The following is a 12,404-nucleotide window of genomic DNA, read 5'->3' on the forward strand; positions in this document are numbered from 1 at the left end:
CCTGCCAACAGCCCCAAGGGGCCGTTAGGGCAGCTAGGGATCAGCCATACACAGGAAATAGCCTGGTCATTTTATTGGCCACTCCTACATAGCAGCAGGGTTGGGAGGCTTGGTGACATAAGAGCTGCTACTGTGACTGTATGCCACATGAGGATCCCTCTGTTCTGGGGAAATCCTGTAGTAGCCAGTTTAGTTGGCTTTACAACTGTTTTGCTCTAAATAGAGCAGCAGAAATCTGCCCCAAAGTACTGAAAAATGAGTCAAGAATAGGGGTACTGGCCATTAAGGAGAGAGGATTGGCCAAGAATGTATGACCTGTGAGGTGGTGTGGAAAGGAACAGGAGCTGAGATGTAGGCAAGGATGTGGCTGCATTGCAGTAGTTTTGGCTGCATTTAGTATGTGCTGTTTGGGATCTTTGAAGATGAAAGGTGGTATATAAGAAGCTTTATGATTTTAAAATCTGTAATACAAATTTATTTTTCTTAAATTAGAAAAAAATCCTTTTAGAAAATATGCAGCCAAGTATTTCAGACAGAAAAGTTGAGGCAGCTTCAGCATCGGTTTATGGGTTAAAGTTTGGGCCAGCATTGGTTCGTGCTGTGACCTGGTGCACAAGCTTGCAGCACCACTCAAGTTTAGCCCACCCACCCCTTCATCATGATGGAAGGACAGCCAGGCCAAATTTGGGTGAGTGGCATTGGGGTCTCAGTGCCACTCAGAATTTATGCCTGCCATGAGTAGTGTGGAGAATGATTTGCCCACCCTGGCTTGGCCCAGATCCCACCATCGCCACCACTGGCATCGTGCAGGGCCTGAGGCATCTCACCATGCCAAGAGCGCAAAGGTAGAAGTGGGGCTGGGGATACCACTCCCACTGGCGGTGGCTCTGGAACTTAGGGAGAGGCAGGACTAAGAGGGGTCCCCTAGTTTCAGGCAGGGCAAAGCCCCCCATCTGCACAGGGAGGATAGGGGCCCCACAGTTCTTGGCCCGCTCTGTTCCCCCAGCCCTCTACTGAGTTGAGATGTGATTTGTAAGGCTGACTTTAAGGACCTGATTCTTCAAGGTGCTGAGCTTCCCCAATTCCCATTGACTTCAACCCAAAGGGTTCCTGGGAAGGTTGCTAGGTCTGAGTATGAATTGTTAACACAGAAGACCATTAACAATTGCACACAATCAATACTCTATCACTTCCTTATTATTTTAGTTCATTTTATGTCAGTCCTTTCTCTACTTCCTTCATTGTGCCCTAGAATAGAGCAAACTCCTCTTGGCTTCCCCATAAGCACTATTCAAGTGCCAAGTCTGTATTAGAATAACAGACAGCAATTTTAAACTGCAAGAACATAATGTTCAGAGACCCTGTTGCTTTTTACTCCCTTGTCAGACATTTGCAGTTACCCAAATGGACTTGATTTAAATGTTTTGCAGGTAACTGTGAATTATTCCCTGTTGGCGATGCTGTTCTGCTAACATGCTGACATGATAGTACTGTGCTTTTAGTGTGTGACAGGAAACGAATCCTCCCTCCCCCTGATTGAAATGTGTATAGACAGTAGATGAGCAGCTAATATTAATAAATTAAGTATTCAGCACTAACAGTTTGGGCAAGGTGCTCCCAGCTGGCCTGGGCCAGCTCACTCATTCAGCAAGCTACTGGTTATTATAGATGTCATTAGATATATAAGTCCTGAGTCTGAGCTGCATCTCCTAAAAGGCACAGCTTAGATTGGCCCAGAATTTACACCCATCATATTCTGGGCCCAACCCCCAGCATAAGTTAGAGCAGTCCCGGGGTCTCTTCTCCTCCCCTCCCCTCCCCTCCCCTTTAAAAACCTTGCATAATCTCTTTCGCTTATTATGTGTGTGATCTTACAAATATTGTTCCATATTTTAGGTGGCCCAAAAAGGACCCATCCTACAGTTCCTGGTATTCCAGGTGGAACAAGAGCTGGGGCAGGTAAAATAGGTAGAATGATTGCTGAGGAAATCATGGAGATCCATAGGTGAGAGAAACTGGTATTCTGCTCTAACTTAGTAGATAATTTTTTTTAAAGGGGAAAGTAAGAAATACCCTACCTTTTTTATTTCTATAAGCACCAAGTATTACTATGCAGTTGCAGTGTAGCGGGTATTTTCCATTACAGTGAAACTTTATCTGTACTAAGGGTAGTCGGACATGGTCAAGACAGAAATGACAGCATCACAGACAAATATAATTTGTTCTAATTTTTCAGTTTGTTTCTTCTTACAGTTAGTTTTTTAGAGTAATCTGTGTGCATGATTACTGTAATAATCTGATTACTAGTCACTGTAATCACTTTAATAACTTTGGAAGAGTCAGAAAGAGAGCAGCTAACAGTGAAAGAGGTTAGCTCTGGAGAGAGGTCAATGAAGAAAATAGTCTGGGGAAAAAAGTTAAGTTTCACAAGCATAAACTGTATCACCCTGTATCACTGTAGAAGGCTGGTCTAATTTACACTACATGCCAAAGAATGTTGAATAGGTACCAAGAAGTAAAGATTAATAGATAACCTGCAGCAGAACAAGGAGTACTAGGACCAAATGCAGAGGTGATTTATCAATTGATGTAAGTTACATTGAGGACTCAAATACAGGACACTGCTTGGGGGAGGGAGAGCTGGAGGGTTGTCTGGGCTTGGGGGCACCCTGCAGCTGGGCTCTGGGGGACTAAGCGGTGTGGCTCTGGCCCAGGGGGTGCGCCCCATGGCTGGGCCCTGGGGAGAAGGGGATGTGGGTGTCTGAGATCAGAGGGGCAGAGTTTTCCCCCAAGATGTGCCCAGCTGGCACGTGTGACACATCCAGACTGAGACACCCAACAAAAGCAAAACAGAGACACCCAACAAAAGCAAAACAGAGACACCCAACAAAAGCAAAACAGAGACACCCAACAAAAGCAAAACAGAGACACCCAACAAAAGCAAAACAGAGACACCCAACAAAAGCAAAACAAAGAAACAGGAACTGGGTTGTCATAGGAGTTTCTTTAACTCTCTACTCCTGGGGGAAAACTTTTGTTGTCTGTGTTGTTACAGACATACTTGCTGAAACGTAGTTTGAAATAAATTACCAAAATAATTGAAACTGGCGTGATTATGCTGTGTTATTTTGTCAAATAAAATATGCAGAATTTTAAACTATTGTGTGCAGAACTTTTAATTTTTTGGTGCAGAATTCCCCCAGGAGTAATACAATGCACGGAGAGAGCTAGGTGCCTAAAAGTGGGATTCATAGAAGCCAGCATGCTCAGTGGGGAGCCACTTAAGCTAGCCAGTAGGAAATGCTGAGGAGTAGGGTATGGCCTAAGCCCCACCCCCAAAGGGAGTTCAATTTTGTGAACATTAGTGGTGTCTAAATGTTGAAATTAAGTACCTAAGATTCAATTAAACATCAAAACCCCTTGTGAATCTAGCTCTAAGTGATTTGACTAAGGTCACACAAGCAGTCTATGGCAGAGGAAGTTGAATCCAGATCTCCTAGGAGGCTAGTATCCTAACAACTGGACCATCCTAATATACACAGAGAGAGAATCATAGAATATAAGAATTGAAAGGGACCTCAAGGTCATCTAGTCCAACCCCCTATTAAAACAGGACCAATCCCCAATTTTTGCCCCAGATCCCTAAATGGCCCCCTCAAGGATTGAACTCACAACCCTTCTCCTCTTGCTCTAAGATAATAGTATCTGCCCTTGTCAGTTCTGTTCATACAGGCAATACAACTAGGTAGCAAAATGGGTAAACATTTTTGGAACAATGGAGAATAAATTCCTGCTATGTGTCTTCGTTCATTGAAAATTCTCACTATGCTTGAATGTCAGTCCTAATTTTTCCAGTAGGTGGCCACAGGTGCCACACAAGCTATGCCATATTTCACTGGGATAAAATGGCTTGTTAGTGAATTGTTAGTGGCCTGGAGGTCACAAATCACAGTGGGCTGGATGCAATTTACTACCAGATGTCTTGTGGCAATCGATTTTAAAAGTGAAATGGTATGGAGTTAGACCACTAATTAGTCCTCCATAGGAGACAATAGTTTAGTGTCTTGCACTTCAGGAATAATCTATTATTTTACTCTCTGACATTCATTTCTGAAGTGTGAAAATTAGACTAAGACCAGTTTGAAGTGTTATGTTATGTGAAGGGACTCTGTAAAATTGGCATAGGAGGATGCCATGTTTGTGTGTATCTGACTCCAGCCCAAATTTGCTCAGTTGAATGTGTTTTAAGACCTGTAAACTCATCTTGGCGTCTGAAAGTAAAGTTTGCTGACTCAGAATGGGGATGAGTGGGGTGCAGAAGAGATTAAAGCAGGCTTTGCAGACACCCCCAATTCAGGAGGCCATCTTTCCACCAGTCAAGCCCCAAACATGAAGGCTGGTCTAATTTACGCTACATGCCTGTCAGCAGTCTTAAATAAGGGGCTGTTTTATATGGCTGGTCCCCAGCTGCCATAAAGGAAGCCCCTATCATGTTCCCTGCACCCAGCTAAATTCCACTTCACTAGCAGCTGGGATGGTGGTTGTCATAGGACCTGCTACAATGAGCTCTCTGGCACAGGAGGTTCCTTGCTGCCTGAATCCTCCAGTGGGAAAAAAACACGAAAATCTCACACATCCAATAATGATTCTGCAGCTTTAGTTTAGTTAATAATCCTGATGATGCACAAGCCAGGAAAAATTCTAGATCCTTCTTCCATAGCCTGTGTTGATGCTGAAGGCACAAGAGGAGTAAAAACTAGTGACATATTTTTATCCCTTCAGTGACACACAAAATGAGCAGATTTGTTGTATAGGAAAATAACATTTTTACATAGTTTCTTTTGTGCCCCCCCCCCCCTTTTAAAATTAAAATAGCCAAATCTGAGGCTGAGCAAAGAGTTTTAATAGCTGTAAAAAAGTCTACTGAAGCTCATTTTAAATAGCATTTTGTACTATTATTCATCTTACTAACAGAAACAAAGTACTTTGGATTGTATACACTCCACCACTCTTGTTTTCCTTTCAAGTGGAGAGAGCCCTGGGTTAGTTCCAGTGCTCTTTCACCAGCTGTTTCTATTTTCCTGTACTGCCTTCTGTTCACAACCTTCCCACTGAAACTCTGCCATGGCAAATGAGTTTCCCACTTAAAAAAAAAAAGTTTGGCATTTTTGATGCTAAGAGGATCCTTTTTACAAATTACCACATGGGAACTACCCCACTCTATTTTCTCTAATTGTACAGCCAGCAAGTCTACAACTCCCTAGCATTTCCGCTAATGTGGAAAACATTCAATGCTAGCATACCAGGTTGGGGAAATCCTGAGCTAAGTAAAAATAGTGTAGCGTTGAAATGTCTCTTTTACTGCATGTGCACTACACCATAGGGATAAAAGCAAATGCCCAGCATAGCTATGTCATGATAGCTTATTGAAAAAAAAATAGGAAGGAAAATATAAGGAAGAAGTTTGTACTATTAACATCTCAAAGCATATAGAAATTGTACATAAGTGTGGCTCTCTTTTGAGTCTCCCTTAGAGCAATTTTATTGTTTGGACATTGTAGGCCAGACCTTTCTTCAGCTTATATAAATACTGTATGCAAATTTACATCAGCTGAGGATCTGACTTTGTGTATTGCTTAAAAATGTTTCCTACAGAGGCTAGGCAAGAAAATGGTATAGGGGAGAGCTGAAGTTTATAATCTGAGCAAATTGGAATATGCCAAATTCAAGTAATTGATTCAGCTATCTATGTCGTTGAGGGTAATAGTGGCAGCAGTGTTAAATTAATGGACAGACTAGCACTACAGACCTCATACCAACAGGAAAAAAGTGATCACAAAGCATAATCCTGATGCTAACACAGTAAATGCATCACCCCAAACTGCATTTTTGTGGGTAGTTTTGAGATATCAAAGGTCTTGGCATTTGGAGATTCACTTGCCCGTTAGTCTGTTGCTGGCAGTAAACATTCAGTATCCACCAACATGATTCATTTTTCTCAAGATGAATAGTACGTTAATTGCATCATTTTGCATTGCCTCTTTCTAATTTTAATGACATTGGTTTGAAAGGATAAGAGGGTCATCACCTTCCAGCTGTGGTTCCAGTCCATTGAACATTACCAGCACACCACCCCCTGATACATCTTCTCCAGGAGGCAAAAAGGTGAGAATAAAAGTTTTTAAAATGTGAATCAGTGGTAGTAATTGAATTCTTTGTCACGTTTCATAAATCTGGCTATCTGATCCCTTGGCTGCCAAGTCTGGGGTAGCAGAACCTATCATACTTAAGGTTTTGAGTCTTTATACATAATGAAACAGCTTCAACAGGAAAGACTGAGAGAGACCCATCCCAGAATACCCCATATTGGTTTGGACATTTACCTACTATGTGGGAGACTCAAGTTCAAATCTCTATTCCAAGTTAGGCAAAGTGGAGACTTGAATCTGGGTCTCCCACATCCCAGGTGAGTGCTCTAACCACAGGGCTATGGCGTATTGGGGCACAGACTCCTTTTGTGGTTTTGGGAATAGCATTTCCAAATTTCCTTTTTTTACACAACAAAAAGTGGTTTAAAATGCCCAAAATCAAAATGAAATGTTTTGTTTAACCCAATGCCTGCTTTTGTTTGTTTCATGAGAAAAACCAAAGCATTTTAGTTTAGGGTTGATCAGAAATGAAGAAAGTTGGTTGGTTCGTTTGTTCAATGACCCCTATGTTGCTATGATACATATCAGCTTAGCCCTAAAATTAGAAGTCCTACTGTGAGCACGGTGCATTAGTCTAGAATAGGGCTGTCAATTAATTGCAGTTAACGCATGCAATTAACTCAAAACAAATTAACACATTATTTTTTTAACGAGTTAATCGCATACCTCTGAAGACAGGACTTGGTGGCAGCCGAGCAGGGAGGGAGGGAGGCACCAGGTGCGGCAGCAATCAGGAGGTGGCCAGGAACAAGAGACAGCAGGTGATTTGGGAGAGCCGGTCAAACACCTTCCAGACAGAAGAGTGGAGCCCGGTCCCCTGTCGGCTGCCCCGTCCCCTCCCTGTTGGACAGGGCCTGCCTTAGGAATGGGCAAGAGGGGCCACCGACCAGGGCACCGTGCTTAGGGGGGCGCCTCTGCATGCCCTCCTCCTCCAGCCGCTCTGCTCCGCTGCTGCCCCAGCCTCCCCCCACCATGGAGCTGCCTCAGCCAAGCTGCTTTGGACTGGGAGACTGCCTCCTGTTTGTTGCACAGGGCAGGGAGGCTGATGTCAGGGTATTCCCCTCCCCTTGCCCATGTACCCGATGGCTGCTGAGCTGGGGTCAGGGAACAGGGGGGAGCCTATCTGCTGCTGGCTCAGGAGTGAGTGCTGCTGACAGCAGCTGCTGCTGGCTGAAAAAGCATTCAGGTCTCTGCTTAAAGAGACCGCGCTCCCCCAACACACACACACACACACACACAAATGCAAGTATTTGTAATTGAAAATAATAATATAAAGTGAGCCCTGTACATTTTGTATTCTGTGTTGTAATTGAAAATCAATATATTTGAAAATGTAGAAGACATCCAAAAATATTTAAATAAATGGCATTTTTGTTATTAACAGTGCAATTAAAACTGATTAAGCGTGACTATTTTTTTAAATTTCACAATCAATCACAATTAATTTTTTTTAATCGTTTGACAGCCCTAGTCTAGAACAGCGTGTACAATATTGGGACTGACGTGGAGCGTAGACAGATTTGGAGAGATAAAAGCAGGCCCTCCAAGAAAGTTTGGTACATATAGATAAAGGCTTCTGAGCAGCATCTCTTATAGCAAGCACATTACACCTGTCTTCCAAGAGCTGCATGAGCATTCATTTCTTCCTCTCGCTCCTCTTCTCATGCATATGGAAAAGTCCTTTGAGAGTGGCTGTTTCAGAGCTGCAGCAAGAGAGGATTAGGCTAAATTTGGGATGATTTGTCACAGGGGGACCTAAAGTTACATGTTTACTAAAAATTGGAGTAGAACCTGCTTAGTACTATGTCTCAAACTCTTATTTCAAATTTTAAATAGAATGTCTTAATGTATTTCTCCCTTCATTGGCTCTTTATTTGAACTATAAATGCATTTACAATATCTTAGGCTTCAGGTCGGTGTTTGCTTAATCTCACTTATGGGCTAGATTTTTCAATGGGCTCTGTGCACCTGTGCCTTTGAAAATATCTGTAGAAATGCTCTAGAACCCTTTGGACTGCATGGCCATAGAATTCTTGCATACCTCTTCTCCTTGTGGCAGAACTGTGCTCTGGCATCTAAACTTTCATTTTATAAAATTATTTCATAAGAACATAAGAATAGCCCTACTGGGTCAGACCAATGGTTCATCTAGGCCAGTATCCTGTCTGCCGACAGTGGCCTGTGCCAAATGCTTCAGAGGGAATAAAAGAAACAGGGCATTTTATCGAGTGATCCTGTTTTTTAGTTCCAGCTTCTGGCAGGCAGAGGTTTAGGGACACCCACAGCTTGGGACTGGGTCCCTGACCATCTTGGCTAATAGCCACTGATGGACCTATCTTCCAGGAACTTATCTATTTATATTTTGAAACCAGTTCTAGTTTTGGCCTTCTCAACATCCCCGGACAACAAGTTACAAAGGTTGACTGTGCGTTGTGTGAAGAAGTACTTCCTGCTACCTATTCATTTCATTGGGTGACCCCTGGTTCTTGTGTTATGCAAAGGGGTAAATAACACTTCCTTATTCACTTTCTCCACAGTATTCACAATTTTATAGACCTCTATGATATCCCCCCTTAGGCATCTGTTTTCTAAACTAAACAGTCCCAGTCTTTTTAATCTCTCCTCACAGGGAAGTTGTTCCATCCCCCTTATCATTTTTGTTGCACTCCTCTGTACTTTTTTCAGTTCTAATATATATATTTTTGAGATGGGGTGACCAGAACTGCACGTAGCATTCAAAGTGTGGGCGTACCATGGATTTATATAGTGGCATTATTTCTAACCCTTCTAGTTCCAAAACTAACTTTGAAAATGTGAACAGGAAGTAAACTGCAATAGGATTTTCTTAAGGCCTGGCCTACACAAAAAAGTTAGAGCAAGCCAGCTACATTGTGCAGGGGTGTAAAATCCACACCCCTGAGTGATGTAGTTAAACTGACATAACCCGCAATGTAGACAGCGTTAGGTCAATGGAAGAATTCTTCCGACAACCTAGCTACTGCCTCTTGCGGAGGTGGATTACCTATACTGAAAGGAGAACCCCTCCTGTCAGCATCAGTAGGGTCTACGCTGAACCAGTACAGCTGCTGTGCTTCAAGTGTAGACAAGCCTTAAATTCTGCAGGAAGTCTGAGTGTCAACACCATTTATCATTTTAGATGATACATCCAACAGATGTGCTTATTGCACCATCTCAAAATGCTTAACATACCTGCTCAGGTGACAAAACCTGAACAGTTCCATATTCAGTTTTCCCACAGACTATTCTGGTGCAATTATACATTGTCAGTACAAAAACGTGACATACTGAAAACTACAAATATTGTGAACTTAATTTAATATCAACAGTGAAACTGCTGTGCTGATACTTCCATAATTAATGAAAAACCTCCATATTGAAATAGAACTGCTGCAGAATTTAGGCTCATTTTGCTGCTGAGTACCTTGGGCCTTCTCTATAGCAAGGAGCTGTGGGAAATGCTGTTGGTGAAACCACTTGACGTTTAATCAGAGATTATAGAGCTGCAAGCCACCGTTAACTTCCACCTCCCAGAACAGCTACTGGGGAAAAAGTAAGGAAGTAAGCTATTATCCAGAACTGATGTAGCTGCAGGAAGGAAAGCAATTATTAATTATTTGTATTTCTGTAGTACGTAGGAGTCAGTCATTGATTAGGGCACCGTTTTGTTATGTGCCATACAAATACAGAACAAAAAGATGGTCCCTGCCCCAAGGAGCTTACAATCTAAGACCGATTTGTGCGTGCAGTGTTCCCTTATTCTGTTAATCCTTCAAATGATGTCTTTTAATCCTATTGGGAAGAGGAGAAGAACTCAAGTGCCCAGGGCCCCAAGAATTTTTAATTCAGTCCTGCTTGATAATGCAGTGTTAATTCCTTCAAGAGCTATATGCTATGTCCCAAAACTGATTCTGCCTCTTTACCACCGGGTTTACATATTTATAATATAATAGAGTAATTTGATATCCAGATTCTTCCATGTGCATTGATGTGTCAGTGTGCTAGAATAAATTTGGATTATGAGATTATGCAAGAATATTGATAAGTACCTAATGCTTATGATACAAGGCATATTTGGAAAACTTAACAAAAAAGCCTATGTCAACAAGAGTCAATGTGAAAATGCTAATTAAAAAACAATATGGTAGAAAACCTTGTTATGCTAAATATCCCCAGAAAATAAAATCACATACATAGGAAAAACAAACCCTATCTAGGAAACATGCTGAATACTAAATACGCTAATACCCTTCTAAAATTTTTTTAACAAAGTAGTGAATGAACTAAGCAATGTACATTGCATGCAAGACTGCAAACTTTGTATCAATTCAAAGGAATGACTCAGAAAACAGCAAGACATTGCCCTGATTACATGTTGTTGCTGGAGGTAAGCAAAAGAGACAGGCTAAGCAATAGTGGATATCACCTTCACATTTGGTTTGGCTCTCCTCATTATGTAAATAGTGTTTTTATCTATTCCTTTAATTTGCTTTCTCATGTAGAAACTCTGTTATGTACAGCGACTTTGTCTGAAGCTTACAGCAGAACAAACTACTAACCAGACCTCCAGATTATTACAAAACTGGTCACTTTAAACGTTGTCTCAATATGATAAAATATACGCCCAGACCAACAAATATTCAAATATGGATGCTGAAAGTAAGGCTACTAAAGAAGTGGTCTGATTTTCAGATGTGCTGAACACCTGCATTTCCTTTTACTTCATTGAGAGCTGCAGGTGGTAGGTAAACTTTTAAAATTCGGTCAGCTATTTAAATTTGGACATTCAGTTTTGAAAATATGGGTCGAGGGATAATGTTTTCTACCCTTTCTGAAAATAAACACAAGATCTTTCTTGCTGAAGAATTGTCAACTTTCAAAGAAAATAGTCTTGCACCACCTACTGGGGAACACATAGTGTGCCAGTTCTCACAGCCCCAGATGCATTTTTATCAAGCTAGAGATATCATTTCAAATAAGTTTCCTAAATACAGTAGATTCCTCTTAATAGCAATCCTGTTATTAACAGCTTCTGCTTATTAGCAGCATTTGGCAGGACCCAGACCCATCCCATTGACTTTCATGTTAATGAGATTTGGATATTGGCAATAGCATGATGCCTATGGAGAACTTTGGGAAGAAGGGCCTTGGCTGCAGGCAGGGTTGTGGGGCTGCGACCAGGGAAGCAAGCGCTTGGCATGTTCCAGTGCTTCCTTTCCTGGGTGCAGCCATGCAAACCTGCCTGTGGCTGGAGACTTGCCACCCACACAAAGGGGGAGCCCTTTCTGGAGTCCTGGCACTTCAGGCTGGGATGGGGCTTTGGACAGAGCAGCAGTGGAGAGGAAGCTAAAGCCCACTTGCTGGGGCTTTCCACGGGGAGCAAGTGTGCTGGGGAGCTATACAGTCCCTCTCCCTGTGCTCTGCCCTGGCACAGGGGGGCTGCAGCTAAAGAAGGTGGTGTTGGGACAAGCTGAGGCTGGGCACAGCTTGTAGGGTACAGGGAGAATTACAGTGCAGGCAACCCCTGAAGCCCCAGCACACCTGCTGCCTGTGGAAAGCTCCAGTATCTGGGCTGCAACCCCCCCCCCCCCCCCCCCCCCACACACACTACTGCTGTGCCTGCAGGCAGGTTTGCAGCCAGGAAAACATGTCCCACCCTGGTTGCAGCCCTACAAACCTGTCTTCTGCTTATTGGCAACTTCCAGACCATGGCAACTTTTTGCTAGGAACAAAAGTTGCTAATAAACTGAATCCAGTGTATACAGAGATTTTAGAAATACAAGTTAATTACCTTTATACGTGCAGTGTGTAGTATCAGGTTATAATTACAGGTGGAAGGTCTGTAGTGACCATAGTAAACCAATGCTCTCTCATTTGTGATGTCACCAGCCCCCATTATTAGGACCATAGGCTTATTAGGTTAAAGATGAAAAAGATTCATAACAGTACTGATTACTGTCCTATTGCTGTAGTAGAGAACATATAATTAACTAGAAGTCTAACATTGATTGTAACTACTTTCATTGTCTTGTGACCTTTAGCCCTGGTGCTGTGCACCTTACATTGTTTTTCCTTTCCAGCAAGCTAGTTAATCACTTCAGAATCCTTGTAATGGAAAAGACAAGAACATAACTTCATACACTGTTTGTTGCACAAACTGACATGCTTTAAGTGAAT

General features: G+C 42.3%; 1 protein-coding gene across 10 annotated transcripts in view; it reads left to right on the top strand.

Annotated features, from left to right (window-relative positions):
• The window catches only part of BMAL1 (basic helix-loop-helix ARNT like 1), an 85,031-nt gene that overhangs the window by 67,553 nt on the left and 5,074 nt on the right, over positions 1–12,404 (top strand). For all 10 annotated transcript variants that reach the window (XM_073347644.1, XM_073347642.2, XM_073347640.1 and 7 more), the window contains 2 exons: positions 1,897–2,005; positions 6,072–6,165. In XM_073347644.1, the coding sequence (XP_073203745.1) occupies positions 1,897–2,005; positions 6,072–6,165 (203 nt within the window). The remainder of the gene's footprint in view (positions 1–1,896; positions 2,006–6,071; positions 6,166–12,404) is intronic.

Source organism: Lepidochelys kempii, chromosome 6 (genome assembly GCF_965140285.1).
Source record: "Lepidochelys kempii isolate rLepKem1 chromosome 6, rLepKem1.hap1, whole genome shotgun sequence".
Lineage (NCBI taxonomy): Eukaryota > Metazoa > Chordata > Testudines > Cheloniidae > Lepidochelys > Lepidochelys kempii.